Source organism: Echeneis naucrates, chromosome 8 (assembly GCF_900963305.1).
Source record: "Echeneis naucrates chromosome 8, fEcheNa1.1, whole genome shotgun sequence".
Lineage (NCBI taxonomy): Eukaryota > Metazoa > Chordata > Actinopteri > Carangiformes > Echeneidae > Echeneis > Echeneis naucrates.
Window position 1 is genome coordinate 14,564,482 of NC_042518.1, and position 21,705 is coordinate 14,586,186.

At 38.8% G+C, this 21,705-nt stretch overlaps 2 protein-coding genes across 3 annotated transcripts in view; one reads left to right on the forward strand and one right to left on the reverse strand.

Annotated features, from left to right (window-relative positions):
- Positions 1 to 8,729, forward strand: part of LOC115048085 (neurabin-2-like) — a 30,099-nt gene extending 21,370 nt beyond the window's left edge. Inside the window, exons 8-15 of the mRNA XM_029509339.1 lie at positions 405 to 509; positions 846 to 981; positions 3,294 to 3,437; positions 3,532 to 3,585; positions 3,749 to 3,880; positions 4,513 to 4,610; positions 4,697 to 4,793; positions 5,782 to 8,729. Coding sequence (XP_029365199.1) covers positions 405 to 509; positions 846 to 981; positions 3,294 to 3,437; positions 3,532 to 3,585; positions 3,749 to 3,880; positions 4,513 to 4,610; positions 4,697 to 4,793; positions 5,782 to 5,835 — 820 coding nt within the window. The 3' untranslated portion in view covers positions 5,836 to 8,729. The remainder of the gene's footprint in view (positions 1 to 404; positions 510 to 845; positions 982 to 3,293; positions 3,438 to 3,531; positions 3,586 to 3,748; positions 3,881 to 4,512; positions 4,611 to 4,696; positions 4,794 to 5,781) is intronic.
- A 3,190-nt stretch (positions 8,730 to 11,919) lies between these two features.
- Positions 11,920 to 20,666, reverse strand: LOC115048086 (phosphoribosyl pyrophosphate synthase-associated protein 2). 2 transcript variants are annotated; one of them, XM_029509340.1, is made up of 11 exons: positions 20,533 to 20,666; positions 19,117 to 19,277; positions 17,353 to 17,405; positions 16,433 to 16,499; positions 16,144 to 16,316; positions 15,808 to 15,923; positions 15,124 to 15,179; positions 14,707 to 14,855; positions 14,454 to 14,524; positions 13,400 to 13,546; positions 11,920 to 13,319 (listed from the first exon to the last, which is right to left on the reverse strand). In XM_029509340.1, exons 1-11 carry the CDS (start codon positions 20,557 to 20,559, stop codon positions 13,161 to 13,163), a joined length of 1,179 nt encoding a protein of 392 aa, XP_029365200.1. In that variant the 5' UTR covers positions 20,560 to 20,666; the 3' UTR covers positions 11,920 to 13,160. The 2 variants fall into 2 exon arrangements, with proteins under 2 accessions (XP_029365200.1, XP_029365201.1); XM_029509341.1 differs by lacking the exons at positions 17,353 to 17,405; positions 20,533 to 20,666 and having other exon boundaries at positions 19,117 to 19,252.
- Between the last annotated feature and the right edge of the window lie 1,039 nt (positions 20,667 to 21,705).

Consider the following 21,705-nt stretch of genomic DNA (forward strand, 5'->3'; position numbering starts at 1 on the left):
GAAAGACACTGATCCGAGTTCATATTTTCTGTTTAACTGTTCAGTTATGACAATTGGACTGAAACATGAAATTTGTCAAAGGCTGACTCTGATCTGCCCAAAGTAAAAAAAACAAAAACAAAATGCTGTAACAACATTCTCCTTCATTTTACTGGTACATTTACAGAGGTAAAAACAACGACTGAAGGAATGTGTAGAATGCTGGTACCATTTCTAGGTGAACAGGTCAATGTGAGTGTGCCAGTCCTGTATGAGTGCTTCCCAAAACATTTAAAAACTCAAGAGTGAGTGTCTCCATCTGTGGATGAAGTAAAACGATTCTGTGCTTGGTGCTTCACCTCTGACTTGGTCAAACATCGCTGCTTCCTCACACGTATTCATTCTCGTTGTGTCTGTGTGTGAAGGATCCAGGTCAATGATCTGATTGTAGAGGTCGATGGGACCAGCCTGGTCGGCGTCACCCAGAGCTTTGCTGCCTCTGTCCTCCGCAACACCACCGGCACTGTCAGGTCTGTCTGTCTCACATACAAAGACACACACACACACACACACACACACACACAGACAGCAAGCCCATCTCTTCAGTTTTTTCAGTTTTTGATTTGTGATATGTACTGAGTATTTTTCAGGTTTTTCTTTACTATGTGCTGAGGTTTTCAGGTTTGTGTGGGGTTTTTTTATTTTCAGGTTTGCAGTCCGGTTGTTTGCATGTGATGCATTTTGAATGTTGTTTTATTTTGAGTGTTTTCTAACTATGAATTGAATTTAATTTAATTTTCAGATTTACAAATGGATCATGTTGGACGTTTCGGGTTTATTTGTGGTGCGTGTTGAATGTTTTCCAGGTTTGTGATTGGCCGGGAGAAGCCTGGGGAGCAGAGTGAAGTGGCTCAGCTGATCCAGCAGACTCTGGAGCAGGAGAGGTGGCAGAGAGAGATGATGGAGCAGAGATACAAACAGTACATGGACGATGACGAAGAGGTATACTCTGTGCACAAACATATACTTGATAATAAATACAACAGGGCCCGAAATAATAATTTATGAATTCAGAACATCAGTTGATTTCTCTGCATCATCTTAAGCTGCAGGAAATCAAAAGAGGAAGAACTGTGGCGGAGACAAGAATGAGATGATAAGCATAGTTTTGGGTATGTGTGTGTGTGTGTGTGTGTGTGTGTGTGTGTGAGTGAGAGCGAGAGAGAGAGAGAGAGAGAGTGACAAAATGTCGTCTTAGTGCCCCCATGTGGCCTGTAGTTTCAAACTCAGATCAATGTCCCCACCTTGTTGTCAGAGAGGGTGGCGCACAGTTCAGTTCAGTGCAGCACGGACGAAAAGTGAGACAGCCCAGCTGTGGTCCAACAGTCAAAATAACCTCCTTCCAAACCACCTCTCCTCCACCTCCATGGAAAACATTGTGAGGTCAAGGAAGGACAAAAAGGAAAGCTCACAAGAACTAAGAAAACGAAAACTGCTCTCACTGAGATGTTTATTTAAAAGCTGGGTAATGTTTTTTTTTCTCCTAAAAACAAAATCAAACGTGATTGACATGTTGAAATAACAGGCCATGAAAAGGAAAAAAAACAACATAAAGCTGGGCCATTAAAATAATATTTAAACTGATAAAAAAGTGACCGGGGGAGCCAGAATAAGTGATAATCACAAAAGTATATGCTGTTTCCTAACTATAGCAAACATTTTTATACATTGGCTTGGTTGAGAAAATCTTTTTTTAAATGCTCTACACAATCAGATGAGATTTAATGAAATGACATTTTTGTAAAAATTATATTGGTATAATAATATAGGTGAGTAGAGATTCATTTATCTGGAAAAATCTATCGAAATCAATATTTATGCATTCAGACAAACATTTCCTAAATGTTGAATTATGTCACAACAATTTGGGATCTCTGAGAGACTTCAACCAGCTCTTATCATGACTGTCCTAGATGCTTTGGGGCCATTTTATTCAGTTAGAGACCTTTCTGACAATAGAGATATGCATTTTCTTGCTATTATTACTTAAATTCAATTAGATAGTCCTGTCCAATTGAAAAGATCAACGACAACTACTAACCAAAGGCACAATAGTACTCATGTTGGATTTCATAAGGCTGAGTGAAATGTCTGCGCAACTCATCTAAGCAGAGATTTCAAGGAACCAGCTGTTTTAATGTTTCTACAACAGCAGACAGACTTCCTGTTTTTCAAACAAGCTGGACGAGTTCAAAAAGTTCGACTTCAAAATGAACCTCATTAGTCAGACCAAGTCATTCATTATTTTAGAAATGAAATTCCACGATAATAATGATGATAATAATTCAAGGTCTAACTTGGAGTATACACATTTTAATTGCCCTTCTAAAATGTCAGGGGACTAAATTTATGAGATTTAAAACGTAATGACCAACATTGGTGCTGTAGGGGCCACGACGCTGCATCCGGCAGAGCACACTAAGAGACAGCTTCTGATGTAGCCCTTTAACAGCCAGGAAGCTTGTCTGATATAGGATGACATCATTTAATTTGGGAAATTTTTGTCAGCAGCAACATGACTTTGAAGCTGGAGAAGCTAAAGATAATTTATTTTGTAATGTAGAGGAGGAGGTGAAGGATAAGGTGGTGCATGCACTTCAGAGGTTTAAGTCTGAACCACCAGCAAGAGCAGTCTCCATCAAATTCATTTATACAGCAACTGATGAAGAGACAAAGGACTGAGAGTTGGCTGTCACGCTTGTCCTCAAATTCCATTTCTAAGAATGAAAGTTCTTGTCTGTTTGGTACATAAAAAAGTAACATCAGCTGCCCGTTTCTTCAGCATAAAGACAGTAACTAGGTAGTAAGGAGTAACGTAGGAGGCTCGGTTCCACAGCAGCCCTGCCAGCACTTCTGAACCTCACTAAGCTGCTATAGCTTTCCTGGAAAGCTTTCTTTATTATAAATAATAATAAATACCTTTCTTTATTCTTCTTCTGATTTTGTTTTTTTGAGATTAATTGAACACAGCATAAGACTTGGAGCTTTAGAGGTGCAACTAGGCTGATTTTCAGTCCTTTTTCTATGCATAATTCTTGTGGTTTGAAATTTTTGCAAATATACCTGCAAATATTACCTTTTCTTCAATACACTTCACTCACATCTATACAGTCAATATGAATTTTCAGACAGCTTTTTGTTCCTGTGTCCAGTGTTTGTGCTAGAAAAAAAACATTTATGAACAAAATGTTCAACATTTAAAAAGTGTGGCAGACCGTAACTTTTTTCTGTTCACCCTTCATCTCTGCATGCAGACGGGTGAGTATGCAACAGATGAGGAAGAGGAGATGAGTCCAGTGTTTCCAAACTCTATAGAGGTTTTTGACCTGGCTGAGAACCAGGACATGTTGTCCCCCGTGGAGCTGGACCCTGAGAAGCTGGCCCACAAATTTAAGGAGGTACAGTATGTGTGATTTAATCATTTTCATTCATTTCAGTTGTAGTTGATCTTTTTGCCTTGTTTGATGAGGCTTTATCGGTTTTCATCTTTAGCTCCAGATTAAACATGCAGTAACCCAGGCAGAGATCCAGCTGCTGAAGAGAAAGGTAACATGCAGATATGAAATACACTTGAAATATCCAGGTGATAGTGTACTGTGGAGGAGAATGTACACAAGCGTAACTTTTTCTGGACAAACGATGACTTAATGCTTTCTCTTACCTCCCACACACCACCTCCTCCCTCCCACATTGACCCCCTTACCTCCAGCTGGCTCACGCAGAGCAAGATAAGTTGCGTTGGCGGATGGAGCGTGCTCAGTTAGAACAAAACATCCGGGACAGTAAAGAAAGGATGGAGAAACTGGAGGGCTACTGGATGGAGGCTCAGTCCCTGTGTAAGGTAATTCATTAGACAATAAACACTGAAAGAAACACCCTGGACAGGTCGGCAGTCCATGCAGGGCCAACACACAGAGAACCTAAACATGATGTCTCTGGACGGCGGGAGGAAACCCACACAGACATGGGGGGAACATGCAAACTCCACATAGAAAGGCCCCAGGCCGAGAAGCAAACCTGCAACCTTCTTGTTGTGGGGCAATTGCGCTAACCACTATGCCACCGTGCTGCCCAGAAAAACTTTTCCAGTAAATAAAAATTTTTATTTTAATGACTCATGAAATCCTGATACATATCTCCATCTTTGTTCAGTAAATATACACGTTTGTGCTAAATGTAACATGCTAGCAGTAATTGCATGTTCTGAATACCTGAGATTTATGTTGCATCAGATTAATAAATGATACAAATGGTCTGGCAACAATGTTTTGTAAAAGTTGTATACAAAATGTTTAATAAATAATATAAATAAGTTTTAATAGGTGCTTGTACAGCTGACTCAGCAGTAATCAAAATGAATCCATTCTGAAGCTAAATGAATCAGGAAATCAGTGCTGGAGACGCTTTTAAGTTTATAATCTCTCAGAAACTAGCCATTTTTTATGAACTCACAGAGTCTGTGTGTGTTTTCAGGCAGTGGATGAACACCTGAAGGAAACTCAGTCTCAGTACCAAACCCTGGAGAGGAAATACAGCAAAGCTAAGAGACTGATCAAAGAGTACCAGCAAAAGTAAGTGAGGAGGGACAATATACAGGTTCAACAGGTGTGATGATGGCAAATTATTAGTGTGTTTAATGTGTTCGTGTTCCTTCTAGGGAGATTGAGTACCTGAAAAAGGAGACGGCTCAACGTCGAGCGCAAGAAGAGACTGAGGCAACACACAAAGAAGAGACGGACAACCTGCAGGAAAAGGTTAATTAAATACACTTCTGCATCAGTTTTTCTATTGTGTTCAGTTCATATTCACAGTTTCTCACAAGAAGTTGTATCATTGTATCAGTTTCTCCTGGTTTTAATGGTTGGTTCACCCAAATTACAAAAAGGAGTGTTGACTAACTCCTATTCAAGTAACAAATGAGCCTTAAATAACACATGAGGCTGTTGTTTTTTCAGATTTAATGTTACTTAATCTCTGCTCAGTGTTTGATACTAATGAATATGTTGGATTTAAAAAAAAAAACAATATCAGGGTATGCTGCAAAGGTCTGGTTTAAATCCCTTACATAAGCCATGGTTGTTGTGTCGCATTGGGTGGTGTTCCCCAAGGCTCCATATCTAGTCCTTTAAATCTTGAAACAGCAAACAAAGCAAGCCCAGTGCTAATTCATAGTAATGACAGAGAATGATAGGTTGTTCCTGCTAGTCATCTCTTGTCGTCTTAATCCAGAAGCAAGAGAGTAACAGCTGCATGAGTCACCTTTTTAATGAGTCAAGTACAGCCTGGAGCTTCACACTGTGACGTGGCAGTAATGAGCAGCATCATGCAATGCATGTTGTCCCACTTCAATTTTATACTGTTGCTTCCAGGCAGAGCAGACTAAAACTAATTTTATTGAATAATTTTAGTGATATCAGAAACTCATATTTCATTGCACCACAAATGTGACAAAACCTTAAAAGAGACATAAGATCCTCTAACCTGCTGCATATTTGTTTATCTACATGTTTAATCTATCGAATTAGATTTATAAAATCCTGTATTTAAATGAGATGAGAGTAATGGATGTGATTGGCTGTGGATGTCATAGCCTAACATGACCAGTGTATTTTTAAATCCTACCCATCCTACATACAAACACCCCCATAACGCAGCACTGCTGATGGAAATCAAGCATTTAAAGGTGAAGTTTGGAATAGCTCAATTGTATTTCATGATCATCCACTGCTGTTGTTTCTTCAGATTACAGATTTGGAGACCAAAGTGGATGCCCTGAAGACCCCAAAACCCTCCTAGACTGCTGCTACTTCCTACCTCCTTTCTGTGACTCAAAGAGGAGGAGCTCTGCCTTCATTCTGACCGGGGCTGTATTTTATTCCAATCAACCATTTACTGCAAGGGATGGGGGGGGGGGTGACATACACAGAGGAAAGCAACCTCTCATCTGCCATCTGTTAGCAACTTAGAGCTCCGTCAGTCAATAACCAATCCCAGAATGCACCTCCTGTAATACCTGCAATCCTCCTTGTGTGTCTTCCTGGCAAATGGCTTGGCAATCAACACGGAAACCCCGCTCAACAACTTGTACATCACTTATGGATGGTCAGTTTTCTCATCAACTATCTTACCAGGACTCAGCTGTTGATCCAGATTTATTTTAAAAGAAGCGCTTTTAATAAACAGGCTCGTCACAAAGTGCTTTAATGAGTGACAGATGGGATAAAGGGGACAATGGTCATTTGGCTGTTGTTGTACTACTTTTAAACTTTGTGGGTGCGGAACCATTTCTTTTATTTTTTTGGGACCGGACTGGATTCTTAGCAACGTGTCCATCTGTTACATGGCATTGATTATTCAGATCAAAAATGAAGTGTCAATCATTTTTAAAGACTTACCTGAAGTTCTGAAGTTGAACCTCCAAGGTAATAGCAGACCATGACAAAAACTTTGAAAAGGAAATAGCCACCGTTCAATGAAAACTATGAAACAAAATTTGTGGCAAAAACTGGGAACTAACACCATGCCTGCCCCAGTCTTTTTATATATATAATTATTATTATTTTCCATTTGAATTCCCTGGAAGTGATGAAAGGAATCAGGCAGAAGCGTGTATTTCAGGTCTGAAGTGGAGGCAAATTGTTTGTATATATTCTATACATGTATTTAAAAGTGTTTAAATGGCTTAAGCAATGAAGTGGGTCTGATTTTGGTGAGTAAAGTGGTGCAATAAGTGGATGAATACGCCTTGTTTTGGAGGGTGGATTGGTTCGATAGCTCAGATTCAGTTGGTTTCATCTCTTCTCTATCAGCACCACTGGCAGACAGGGTGTGAATAATCTATTATGTGCTTATCAAGCTTCTAATGTTGTATATTTGTCTGTCTTTGCTACAGCATCTGAGTTTACATGCATTCCAACATCCTGCCATTCAGGACATCATGGCCTATATTCTTACGTTGGTGCAGGGAAATGTTGTTTTCTGCTTACAGAAATGTGTTCTTATATAGATCACAAAAAACATATTCCAGTATTCTGAAGTTATTTCTGAGCTCAGGCGCCGGATTATAGTGGGAGTATTCGCTTAACTCATTCCTTCAGAAATGTCTGATACGTATATAATGATTTCCTGAAATGAACTTTTAGTTTAAAAAGTTTAAACATTTCTTGGAGGCAGAACTCTTGACATTATCAGAGTGTTAAGAATTAAGAGTTATCATATCTTATCATCACCCAACAATAGATTTCTGAGCCAGATATGGATGTTGGGCAGTTCTTATGACAATATGTGCACTGAAGATGTTGCATCAGTATCAGTGATACTGTAATAGTCAGAATTAAACATTTCAAGTAAGTATTTGTGGGTGGTGCTCCCCACAGCGCCATCTCTGGTCCCTTTTTGGTCTTGTAATATTGCATATATTTTCACACGTAAAAAATCTAGTGCTGATCCACAGATGTGTGGGAGATGGATGTGCTGAAAACAGTTCTCACAGTACCACAAAGAAACTGTTCCTGCCAGTCTTCTCTCAATGTCTCTATCCAGATCCAGGTAACAGATATTTTTGGCATTCTATATTGCAATTTCCTGTTTCAACACAACTGAATGTGTCAGGCCAATATACATTTTCAGGGTTATAAAGAAGCAAAAGGCCATAATAATAAGTTAGAATTTCTGAAAATCAAATCTTTTATTTTCATATAATGTAGCCAATACATTTTAATGTCATGATTTTTATTTTATTTTATTTTATTTTTTCATTAATTTATTTTTCACATCTGCAGTTGTCTTAATATAATCATAGTTTTGGGAGTATTGGGTGAACTCTGATTTTGTGACCTTTCAAAATAAAAAATCAAAAAATCAAAAAGACAAAATCTAATGGAAATCAAGTTATTGCAATCACACAACTCCAAGTGCCTAAAATATATCCCTGCTAAGTGTTATTCAATTGCAATTAAGTTATGTAGTAAATGGTCTCAAACAAGCTTTTCCATTGTTTCTAAAATTCAAATTAATCTTCCTCTTGATTACATAGCCTGCTAACTTATCAGTCAGACTCTAAGAGACTCTAGTAACCCTTAAATTCAGACTGGACATGAATGCTTGTAGCAATCAACACTTCCTAATTTAGCCTTCTAAGTGTATGATATATTGTCATGAATGAAAGAAAAAGAGCCCATGCTTAGTTTCTGGTTAGCCAGAGAAGCCCTTCTGTGCAAAGCTACCCTGACTTTTGCCTCTGAGAAATGTTTGCCTAACTAAACTTTTCACTTGGATATCAGCTAGTGTTGTTCAGAAAATGGTATCCATGTAAACACGCTGTTCACCTCACATTAGGAAGAGACTACAGTCTCATGATTCCAGGTTTATTGCTCTAGAAGATGAACTTCAGTTGGTTTTATATATATATATATATATATATATATATATATATATATATATATATATATATATATATATATATATGATGTTCATATGTCGGTTGAATACAAACATTTTGCTTGTCTTTTAAGTTGTCTTTTAAGTTCATCAACACATTTTCCTCCTAACAAAGACGAGTTTTGGCCAGACAAACTGGATAAGTAAATAAGTGTTTTGAAATACACAGAACATAGAAAATGTTGAAAATAAAAAAAAAAAAGAAGAAGAAGAAGAAGATACATTTAGATGTTACTTTTGGAAATTTAAAGCTGGTAATTAATTCCATTGAAGAATGGACAAATAGACTGTTAAGGATTGAGCCGTGACTGTGCTAACAGTCCGATCTGTATGTTTAGACAGTTATATATCTAACTATTCTAGTTTGACTGTACCCAGTAGATGATGATGGTTGTGTGATGTTCCAAATATGAGCTTCATATTTGTATGTGGATGGTGAAATGGTGCTCAGTAAGACAGAGTTCAACAGAAACAACTCATATGATTAACGGCCAGTTGTGTATTTTGCTGCTCTCGTGTTGTCATTCACTACCGTGATTTTTGTGAGCTCATGTGTGTGTTAATCAAGACAATACGGCTTGCTGGCAAGCTCTCTCCTTTGAAAATGCTGAAATAGAGGAAAAAATGAGCCTACTTGCATTATAATCAATAATAATTCCCCTTTTTCTAAGTTACAGTGAAGATAAGGACAAAAAATATTCCGTTTTCTGTACTTGGTGCTTTAGGGCTGTGTTAAGTGCAGATTACAAATCAACTGTTAGAAAAATACAATCATGTAAGCCTGTGCATGTTATCACATTAACCATGCTGGTGTTAAAGCGGCAGCCATTTGGATCAAAATGGTGGACTGAACTGAAGTATTGAATGGATGACCATTTATTTTGAAGGGACATTCATGGAGTCCAGAGGACGATCCATTGACTTTCAATCCAATAGTGCCATCAGGTCAAAATATTGGTCTTCTTCTAGTGTTATCTGATCAGTGACCAACTTGGTTGAGTGTAAACCTGCCCAACATCAGCATGTTAGCATCATCATCGTGAGCATAATGGCATGCTGCAATTAGGATTTAGCTCAATGCACTGTTCTAAATACAGTACACGCCTACTAGCATGGCTGTAAAGTAGTTTCTTTAAACTATAAAAAATGAAGTATTTTGTTTGTTTCAGTAATTAGCAAGTTTAGGAAAAGATGAGCACAGGGATTCATTTCTGTTTGTTATGAAAATTAAAGTCAAAGGTTTTCATTTCCATACTTTCAAATTGTGTGAAAGGATTGTGTCACACATTGAGGCATTTGACCTCCAAGCTTGTTTTGTGTTGGCTATTCTGTCCAGGCCTTCTGCCTCGTTCCACGCATTAAACTTCACCTGAAAGTCCCTGAACTGTTTTAGCTGATGCATCTGAATCGATACCTCTGACCTACAGGAAGCATTAGTTTGTGTTAGATTTGTGTCCATGACATGTTTGAAGTGTGAAGTTTGTGTATTGTTCTACTCAAGAACAGCGGGAGAATTGTTTAGTCAAAAGGAATATAGACCAAATGGATACCTACTTCGGTTGTGCTGCATTTTCTTGCTGCCCTGATGTAATAATGTTTGAACTGGACAGATTGAGTCTAACAGAACTACATTTTTTTATTCTTATTTTTTTTAACCTCAAAAGTATTCATTGAAAAATTGCAGTATGTTTACATTGTCCTGTTGGATGGGAACAAGAAGCGTCAACACATGGGCGTTTTAAAAGGAATCAAAATCAGCCATAGGTGACTAACTTGAGTATTCTTTTCTTATATTTATGACAGTCTTATCTCTACTTTAAACTGATGTGAGCTGTTTTATTGCTGTTTCATCACCAAATCAAGTCCTGGTCACTTTGGGTTTAAACTCTAAACACATGTAGTGATCACTTTGCCTTGTTCTGACTTTTTCTTGTGAACGTTCTGCTTTTGCCTTTACAAAGCCTTCAGATGTTTGTGCAAGCTGTAGCTAGCTGTCTCAGTTCTTACCCATCATGTCTGCCCATCACTCATACCTGAATTAAAAAAAAACAAAAAAAAACTAAATAGTATAAACCAGTGTTTAAATACTGTGTGCCAGTGATAACAGACGGCCATGACTGAAGGATTGTAGCACAACAGCATTTTACCATTGTTACAGATGCCTTTGATATTTATCTTGATCAGTTCTCACCCTCAAATTTTAAGGATTTATTCAACCCAGCTTTTTGCCCTGCTTTGCATTCTGGGAGCTGTCATACGAACCTGTTGTCCCTCTGAGCAGCTCTGTTGGAGCAGGTGTAGTGCCTCGTTTCAGGGTTACAGGACAATGATTGTTGGGAGCAGCTTGTTACATCACCAGCGCTCTATAATCCGTTTCCTTATTTGATGAGCCTCCTGGTTAGAATTGCATCACAGTGTTTGGACCCGATTATACCTGTCTTGTTGATGCAATGACCCTTTGTGATGCTCAGGGTGTCAAGCTCACTCAACTCTGTCCTGAAACCACCAGGTGACCAGTATTTAAACACTTCACAGCATAGACAAGAGAGTTAGTCAAAAAGACGCCCATAGATCAGGTGTAGACTGGTGCTCACGGAATATTTACGAATCTGGAAAACTTGGGTTAATGTTTCTGTCCCAGAAAATGGGGTCATATTTAAAGTTAATTGCATCGTTTTATTATGCTCCAACACAAAACATGTCATGTTTTATTTTTTAAACACCATTTCCCCTTGGCTTGACTCCCTCTCATACACTGAATTTGGTGAATTAGGTGTCATGTGGTGTGCTTTATGAGTGATCATGGACCAAGCAGTGCCAAACACTGTGAGCAGGACAATCTGACAGTGTGTAAGCTGAATGACCTTTGAGTGTCTCAGGTCTGAAACAGATTTGCTTCTCTGCCTGGTTCTGTTCTACAGTTGACACCACCATGTTTGTCTGAAACAATACCTGTCTGTCAGCATTAATAAATAAATACATGTTGAACAAGAAACGATAGAGGACATGAGTACTTGTATTCTTGCTAACCCTACCCACAGCCGCTGTCCCTCTCCTAGAGGACGATTAGGTCTAGCTCTGGGATCCCAACCTGCTGTTTTCAAGGAAAATGTCTGTAACCGCATTCTGTTTACGGAATTTGAATTTTTCATTTGAAATTTGGTGTCCTGAAACAACGTCTGCTTGTGGATGAATTATAACTTTAATTAGGTCTTATTGCACAACAGCATCAGGCCCAATATTTAAATTTATAACTTAATACCTTTAAAAAAGCCTATTCTACATATCATAAAATCAGGCTCAACTCAAACTTAAAAGTTAAGAGCTGAGTGTTAACATATTAAACTAAAATGCTGTAAACACTCATGTCTTGAAAAATCTTGCTAGAGAATATACAAAAAAAATTAAGCTGCAAATAAAAAATAAGAAAGGACATTCTTAACTTTCATATTTCATATTTAATCAGATTAAATGCAGAAAATAAATACAAAACATTTCTGGAACACATCTGGTAAAGTGACCAAGACCTGCTTCAGTCAGGTTCAACTTCAGAAAAACTTACTGAGAGAGATTTATTTCTCTGAAACGCAGGAAGTTCGCCAAACTTCGTCTGCGCCTTTCATCAACATCAAAGATTAATTGACCCCATTTCCAAACAATTAAGATTGACTTCTAAGTAGACAGTTGAAATGCAGTGGCCTTTCTTTTTCAGATCTATGTTTCTTCAATGCAGAGCCGTCTGGTTGAAGGGACCTGCTCATCTGTGGCATGAACAAATAAATATGGGGTGGCTAAGAAATAATGGCACACTGTGATTATGGAGAATAATGGATACATATTTGGCAGATACACTGCCTCAAATGGTTCGTGGCATCCAATTAACTAGACTGAGAAAATATGTCCTGCATTAATTCCAGTTCAACTTTAGCAATGAATAAATTTGACACCAGATTAGCATCTAAGCGCTATGGCAACCATACAGGCGGTGCATGGCTAACTGGGCTAACTGTCAGGAGCCTAAACTAACTATATTAGTAACATTAGTAGACGTAACAAACAAGCAGGCTTGGATTCAAACATAAAACTCTTGTACTCCACACAATTTAATTAGCTATGAACCTGCATAATCCTGGATTCATTTCAAAAGCCATTGTGAGTCATCATGAGATAAGCCCCAGTTGTGTATCTTAGTGATGAAGGCTTGTGTGTTGTGAGTATGTCCTGTTAAAGGCACTGGCACCCCTGCAGTACAGTCTCCTTTACTAATAGTATCAGAAAAAAGACATTCAATTCCAACAGATATCATGTTCTACTACGCACAGATTTTACATCAACATTGATGTCAATGAAACCTTACAACAGTAAAAGAAAAGAGGTAATGAAAAAAGGAACTTGTGCACTGTTTGACAAGAGGGCAGCAACTAGAGAGAGGCAGTAGTCCATTAACATCCACTTAGGACTCAGGTCAGTGTGTGAGCTTTGTGGGTGTGTTTGCACATCTGTGTGTGTGTGTGTGTTGCAGCTATCTTCTACAATGCAGTCAGAGGAAAGGATTAGCGTTGCAAATTTGTGATATGATACACTCAAGGAACTGGATACTTGTGTGTATCATTCACCTAATGGTCTGGAGAAGGCAAATGGAAATCATGTCAGTATATTGGTGTGTGTGTCTGTCAGGTTATTTAGTCATCCACTCCGATGTTACGGAAGAGGTAAGACATGGACTCTCCATTATGGATGCGGCGGATGGCCTCCGACAGGATCATGCTGATGTCAGCTGTTTTGATCTTTGGACACTGTAGCTTCTGGAGCTCGTGTGGAATCGTGTTGGTCACCACCACCTGGAAAGGCAAAATGAATTGAGTGAAGAATATGAGATGGGAGACATGAAACGTGAAAGGAATATAAATCAAAAGGTCACCTCATCGATGGCCGACTCTTCTATGAACCTAGGGGCATCAGAGGAGAGGATGCCATGTGTTGCCATGACATAAATCTTGTAGGCCCCTCTTTCTTTCAGTGTCTCTGCTGCTGCCACAAAACTGTCAACATCGTCAATGATGTCATCCTGTAGGAGAAACAGACCTGCTTAAAAAACTTTGACACTTCTGGTTCACATAACTGGGAATCCAAAGACTGCATATACTGTCTTGAGTTTTAATGTAAAAGTCAAATGAAAATGAGCAAATGCAGTTGAAGTAAAAACTAGGTCAGTTACGGCTGTACTTACCATTTGTAAGTTTTCTCACAAATCTCCAACTTCCTCCTGGCAAGGTGTCTTACCAGGAGGAAGTTGCTGTGGAGAAGTAAACAGCCTCTCGATGCTGCTCGAAACGTGAAGTGCTACTGAAAATGCTTTTTGTATGAGGTCTTTTCACTTTATAACATCTCTGCATAAATATAGAAACTCCTCCTTCTTTACTTCAAACATGATTATCAGCTTTGTTTTGTTGGATGCCAATGTCTGTATACAGTAGTATACATACAGTTCAATATTTTATTTATTTATTTCTTTTAAAGAATGATGCATATCTTAACAGTGGAGCATTCACACCAGATTCAAAACAATCTACTTCCACCAGTATAAATTACACAACCTGTGTTTTTTTACCAGGCACTTCACATTTTCTCTGCCCTCAATGGAACTTTATTAAAGTCACAACCAAATAGAAAAGAATGAGCTATTCTCTGTGGAAAGCCAGACTTTGCATCCATTGATACTGGCATCATGTAGGTATTGTTCAATGTTTCCCACAGTGCAAGCTTCCTTTATTTCTCAAAGAGAGAGAGCCAATGTGCAGCCAAAACAGCAGCTGCTTCTCTGCTGCAGCTGCTTATTTGGCACATTTTTTGTTATGTTCCCTATTGTTTCTATTTAGCAGATAAAATGTCCATTACTTGGAAGTGAGAAAAAAAGAAAGGAAAAAAAAGAAAAAGAAAAAAGACTTCAATAAATTCTAACTGTATGCTCTCACCACTATGATGGCGATGCGTCCTCCTACATCTCCTACCACAGTGATTGGAGGCTTCTCCTTAGGGATCAACACTGGAAACAACAATAAAACAACAAAGCAACAAACTGAGACACTGTTTGAACGCCTCTTACAAAGAGAGAGTAATTCTTCATGGCATCAATTATTTGCAGCGGTGGAACAGTAACAATCCTGTATCTACTTATATATAGCATATTCTTTTAGCTAGCTTTGTTTTATCATGTGTGCGCATTACATGGTATCTCCATGCTGGGGTGAATGGCTCCAGTGGTCTTGACGGTGGGTGGGGAGTGTCGTCCGTCTACCTGGTCTGACTCTGCGTCCTGAGCTTCTCCATGGATCACTGCTATACCCAGACGAAGCCGTTCTGCAAATGACTGAGCCCTGTGCATAGATAGATACTCAAAATAACCGCTGTTTACGTAAACACACCCCTATCCTTTACCTGAAGCTCTCATTTTTCAGAGCAAATAGATCACCAAGTACAAAAAAAAAATGTAATACAGATATAAAAAGGACAATAATTGTTTTACTGATGTTTACAGTCAGAGTCTAGACATGATCAACAAAAGGTGTGTGATTGATATGCTAACAGTTTCAGTCTATACCATTGAAGGTGATTTCATAAACACAGAAGGTGCAGTCTGCCTACCTTTTAGCAGAAGCTGGGGACTTGGCCACAATCACAGCATTTCTATAGTCAGGGATCTGGAGATCGATTGGTGGAAAAGATAGCAATAAACAGATTTATCAAACCAATCCATTAGATTTACAAGAGAAAAGATTTTTAGGATGCTGACTAAGTATCCAGATGAGGTTATGAAATACCAAGCTGATCATACATCTACCTCCAAGAGCACTGTGCTTTCTCTAATGCAGTGAGGAAAATGATTATGACTTTAGGTGTATTTTTCAATTAATTAAAAATCTAGTAAATGTAATCAGTCACATATAAAATGAAAGTTAGTACCTGTCATATTGAACAATATAACAACTTACAATAGCTCGAGACAAAGGACTTAAGACAACCCTTTCTCCCAACCAAGACTTTTAGTTTATATTTGCGCAACAGCTCCTGACAGAATATAATCCTATACTCAGACAAAATAACTTTTGAAGAAAGTGACTGCACTATATTAAAGACTTCTGAGGCAGATTAATTGAAAAATGATGAGCTGTGCGAGTGCAGAATACTTGACTGGTATAGAAACAGTAAAGATAGGAGATGGCGCCTCGTGAATGGTAAGAGGAAAATACAACATTTAGCACAGCCAGGGCTGCCGAGTATAATGAGATTACAAGGTAAGAGAACTCTTATGTGTGCTTGTGTGTATACCTCCTCCTGTATGTACTGCAGCAGGAAGGGTGAGGCTCTCAGATTGTCCACTGGGATGTTGAAAAAGCCTTGAATTTCTTTCTGATGGAGGTCCATTGTGATCAGGTGTGTGAGACCTGCACAAACATCAGTTTGACAGCATTAATGCCTCATGCTTTGACCAACAGTCATGGCAGATACAGACATCCTCCATTCCATAAAAAAATAAATAAATAAAAAAAAGAATCCTCTGGCCATCAGTTTTTGCTCTAATTTTAAGAGAGGATCGGCTTCAGGTGAGTTATACACTGCTTTGCTTCCGTGTTGTGCTGGACAAATAGGCCCTCATTCACTCACCAGCTTTACACATCATAGAGGCAATGAGCTTTGAGACGATGGAGCCCCTCTTCCTCATCTTGCACTGCTTGCTGTAGGGGAAGTAGGGGAGGACTCCTGTGATGCTTCTCGCACAAGATGTCCTACATGCATACACCATGATCAGCATCTCCATTATGGTGGTGTTGACATCCCTGGTACAGGTATGGAGAGAAGAAATGGACAGAGGGGATGGAGCACAGAAAGGCACAATATTAAGAAAATGTGAAGTTTTCAAGTGTGTGTGCGTTTTTGTTTTGTTTTTTCTTACTTGGACACTGTCTGAATGACAAAAACATCTTTGCCTCGCACTGACTCTTGGATCTGTACTCGTGTTTCTATGGAAACAAACGGAGAGCGAGAAGGAGTGAATAGCACGTAAAAAACGCACATCAAAATATACTGTTTCTCTCACACACATACCTCCTAACACTCATTAGAGGGCAGAGCTCTTTGTGCCTTACATCAAATTGTGTAAAATTGTAGATACAGACATTCCAACAATGTGTCTCCCATAGAGAGAGAGAGAGGAAAAAAGGATTTCAGACTATTTATTTATTTATTTATTTATTTATTTATTTATTTTTTGTTGCTTTATACCAGCATTAAAAATATTAATCCTCATATTTGAGACGTTGGGAACTATTTGTAAAACACCAGAAGTTAGTGGTTGCTAAAAGGTTGCTAACTTACATAATGACCAAAAAAAAGAACAGACTAACACTAACCCAGCTTTAACTCTGACATAACCAAATGGACATGTGTCTGTTTTTTCCAGCTGAAGTCAATAGTCAGAAGCCAGATCTGTCTGTAACCAGCATGAAAGCTTAAAAATGCCTTTTCTTTGGGGATCATGGTCAGAACTGGTTTTAGGGTCTCAAGTCAACATCCCTGTTATTATCCAGGGGTATACCTGTCGGGGGGGGCTGTGTTTGGTCCTTTCATGTCAATAAAAATACTACTATCATAACACAGACATCTATTTTCCCACAGAGGATGCAACACTGTATTATCTGCATCTATTAACTGTAACTTAGTACATGTCCAGATCAGTCTTCTCTGCTGACACTCAAACTTGTACAGGTTGTGACCCAATATGTGATCTCACTTTGATGTATTTAACAAATAGAGATCATGCCATTAAGTAATTAACTGCCTATGCACAATGAGTCTTGGCAGACATCATCTTACCTCTGTTAGCTTCTTGGTACACCTGCACCTTACCAAGCTCCACCCCCAACCGCCTGAGTGACAGTGACAGAGAGAAAGCCTCAACCAAGTTTTAACAAATAAAACACGTTTAATTGGCATGAGCAGAAAAAAAGACAGAGGTCTTAGGTCTTAAACCTGTAAAATGTACACATTGGCTGCCTCCTATTTATGGAGTTAATGGTTGTTAAAATGCTCGCTTCAATAAATGGATATTTGTAAAAAGTTATTCTGCTCAGGCAGCATTCTGCACATTTTCTCTCCTCAACAGTTATTGTTATCTCACACATGGACAGAGACACAAATACACACCCAACCACCCACATGCATAGATGCAAGCCCGCTGGAACGCACACATGCATAAGAGCGTGGAATTTAGTGTGTGACAGGCCAGGGCGAATATTTGTTGTATAAACATGCGCAGACTCTAATGTCCTGGTATAGTCCAGGACTGCACTGTGCTTTTACACTCAGGTTTTGTAGTTTAACAATGTTGTGGCTACACACAATAGAGTGAAATGTGGACAATGTTGCAGCTCATCGAGGAACTGTAGCTGATTTTGAAGAGACCGCAGATGGTGAGGTCGGCAACAAATTTGCAGAATAACTTTTGTGTAACCTCTTATTCTTATTTTGAAACCCCATGGCTTCTTTCGGCATCAATGTTAACTTCTCCAGGGTATGTTAATCTTTAAATACTTAGCTTTCATTTATTAACTTTTTTTGTCATCAGGTATTTATCTTGTTAAACTAGTTAATCAGCTGTAGGGGGGTCAAATGTGGTTGTTCAGCTGGTGACTGGGAAGGTGAACAGGTCAAATAGCTCCATGTTTTGTGTGGGTCGGAGAAAAATAAAGAAATGCAGTGAAATGAGAACTTCTACAAAATATACTGGCTACTATATTCTGATAGTCTACCTGTGTTGTAAAGACGTTAAAGGTGTCCGCCACTAACTCACTAAGCTCTTTTGGGCTCATGCATGATTTGAAAAGTTTAAAAACAAAACAAAAAACCTGCATTGAAAGTCATCAAAATGTAGGCCTTCAACTTAAAAGAGCATAACAATCTCTTCCAGTCAAGAAGCTTCCATGTTTCTGCTAGTGATCCTTCAAATTAATGTTCCTTAACAAAATTTCAAAATTGCAGTCTTGGCATCGTATTTAACTTACAGGGAAAATGGCAAAATTAACATTATTCAGTAAGTTGAGGTCACATTAAATGTATTTTACGTAATTTTGTAAAGAAGGTGATTTAAAAAAAAAATCTATATATATATGAATACTAGTAACTTTCACACTTCCTGTACACATTAGCATGAGCTAATTCTGTAGCATAACAACATAACAGTGAGGGGTGGAAAAAAAATGTTGCTGCATTCTGTTGCAAAGCTGCAGGAAATACTCTGCCATTGAAATTATGTTTGCATGAAAATGACATTTTACTGTATCAGTTACTGTGTTTCGTGAAGCTGAACCAGACACCACATACCGATTTGCCATACTGTAAACAGTGTACATGTGTTGACATATGCAGGACCAACAAATCTGATGAAATACAGCACATCAAGACTTGTCTTTCAGGAAGCATGGGTGAAGACTCTTTCATTTAAAAAAAGTAATAATCCAGGTAGATTCAACAGCTCCTAAGAGACAAAGGAGGTGACGACCCTTTTCCCATGAGACTGATGACATATGACATATCCTTAACTAATGATTTTCATCCATCAGCCATTCCTCCTGTACTCACTCTGCAATCCTCTTGCTCAACTCGCGGCCAGAAGGTTGTGAGTTGGCAGTGAAGATGACCAGGCCACCCTTGGTGTGGTTCATGACGCTGGGGTCTATGTTGCTGCTCTCGCCACACTCATGCAGTGGATCCCTGGGCACCCACGCTGCACTGAGACCTTCCTGCAGTGGGGAGAGAGAAAGAGACAGGGTGAGCAAGAGGGTGGAGCAGTTATACGCTTCCTTTAAAAACCTCTATGTCAAGGGGGAACAGGAAACACATTTAGGTTAGTCTTTAAACACGTGCAATAAGCCACAGAATATTAAAGCTTTTTTTTTTTTTAAGCTAAATACAGAAAGATCTTTTTGTCTTTAGTACACACAAATATGCAGCCAAATGGAAATCTAAAAATGCTGTCAGCACCCAACCGTGACTGGACAAGTAGTTACATGCGAGTATACGAAAGGGGAGAACACTCAGTTTAAATTTTGTTTGAATTTAAGACAGAAGAAAGTATTGTTCGCCTTTTGAACTGTGCTGCAACTATAAATAAGAACAATCTAAAGTTTGCTAATATTCAAAATGATTTCTGGTCTTCACCCTACTGCGATGTTTCTTGTGACTAAGAAGTTATTTAAGAAACTTCCCTAAAACAACAGCCACACCAGTGCTTTTGCTCTGAAAGGCCGACAGTTTTTAGTGTCCACGCTCCTTTAACAAAACATTCAAATGCACTTTAGCTGTTTCTATCTTTATAAAAGCCTCCTATCTGCCAATAATCCTAGTGCTGAAAGTCAGCTTCCGAAAAGGGTTTATTATCTGAGTTATTATTATGTTATTTTATTATCTGTGTTATTTGTGTGTGTATGTGTGTTGCACTATGTTTGGGAGCATATGTGGGCAATATTATGGGATGTTTAAAGGTTTCTGTGAGTGTGATTGCACTTCAACAAGTTTAGGCAACAATAACACAGCAAACAATACAGGCTGGGTTATCAGCAGACATCACATGCAGCCATGTGCAACCAAACTATCAACGCGTTACAACATGATATCCAGATGGCCAGTTGAACGGTTAAACAGACATCTTAGATGTGTTAATTATCTTTTAAAGAGTAAAACACGCCCGATAAGCTTTAAACAGAGGATAGAAGTCGTTCATCCTGACTATCAACAGTCACGACATTAGCCTCCTCGCGTTGCTAAGCTAACGGGACAGCAGAGGATTTCGCCGTTTACAGCTGCCGTCGAGGATGAGTGGAGGTTGGACTGTGAGCTGAAGCGATGCGGGTGATGACCGAAGCTGTCAAACCCACCACACTGCTGCGCTAACGTAGAGACCGGTTCATCTCAAATCTTTGGCTGTAACGTCAGGAGATAGCGTTAGCCACCGTTAACAGAAGAGTACTACCGCGATAGCTCAATAAATAATCTTACCGAGGCAAAGCTCTTGGAGGCGTGCATTCATTTTCTTTGTGTCACAAAGCCAGTCTGTCCGTGTAACACGTGAAAAACACAACAGCAACAGCTATAAAATACAATACAGGACGAAAAGAAGCTCCTCACCAGCTTGTGCGTTAGGTCCGGTTACAATCAGCCACCGACAGTATTTTGACGTTAAAGGTTCCAGCTCCTTTTCAACCTGTTCGCCCCACTCTGACCGACTGCGAGGTTTGGCTTTGATGGACGTACGCTTAATCCAATCACGTGCCAGGAAATACTAAGTGGGCGGTCCTACGGTGCATTCATGTCCCCTTTAAACCCGTAAACTACAAACGATCAAAGAGAAACGTTCAGAGTCGACACGTCTCATGGAAGTGTTTTAAATTCTTCCCTATCAGAGCTCAGTTACACTAAATTTCATTTTTAATTCACCGATTAAAACCTAAGATGTCATATAGAGTTGCAATTTTAAGCAGTTTCTGGGAGATGTTGCACCAGACTTGGAAAGCAGCATTTCATTGTTGATTTCGAGACAGGGAAAGTAAGGAAAATATATAATACTAATGTATGTGTAACTATATGTATGTGTTGTATGTGTGCATTTTAGTCACTGGTCTGTGTTTAAATGAGCACAACACGCAACTTTTTCCATATTGCTTTGATGATAATCATTTTGTTATCCGTTAATGTTTCTGGTATAGAGCGACATCTAGTGGCAGCGAGCAGCAGATTACAGAGAGAAATATCTCCCACAAGAGGATTTCAGACAGCTGTTCCCTTTTGCAGACAGTCGAAATTGGGTCACAGCAGGTGAACAAAACTCAAACCTCTGAATGCTTGGCTGGTAAATACACAAATACAGATTCAACATTTCAGGCTGTACACAACAGGCTATGATAGAGATAATGATGTAATAGTGATAATAATGATGATCTGGAGTGTTATCTCGGTGGCAACAATGATCACAGTCTTTGGAAGGTTTTCAAAGTAACAAATAGAGATAAATTTTTCATCTCACTAAGTAGTACAAATGTGCAATTATAGCATTGGCCACCAATGTATTTCTGGAGTAGTTCATTCAAACTGAGAGGCTTATATTGGTTGATTTGTTTGCTTTATAGACTTTGACCCTGAAATTAGATTAAAAAAAAAAAAAACCCTAAACTT

What these genes read in the sequence shown, in the direction of transcription:
- LOC115048086 (XM_029509340.1), bottom strand. Translation starts at nt 20,559, where the DNA reads ATGCACGCCTCCAAGAGCTTTGCCTCG. An exon ending in GTCATTCAGACAGTGTCCAA is followed by an intron (nt 16,317 to 16,432) that starts GTAAGAAAAAAC and finishes TACCTGTACCAG; the next exon opens with GGATGTCAACACCACCATAA. An exon ending in AAGAGTCGGCCATCGATGAG is followed by an intron (nt 13,320 to 13,399) that starts GTGACCTTTTGA and finishes TTGCCTTTCCAG; the next exon opens with GTGGTGGTGACCAACACGAT.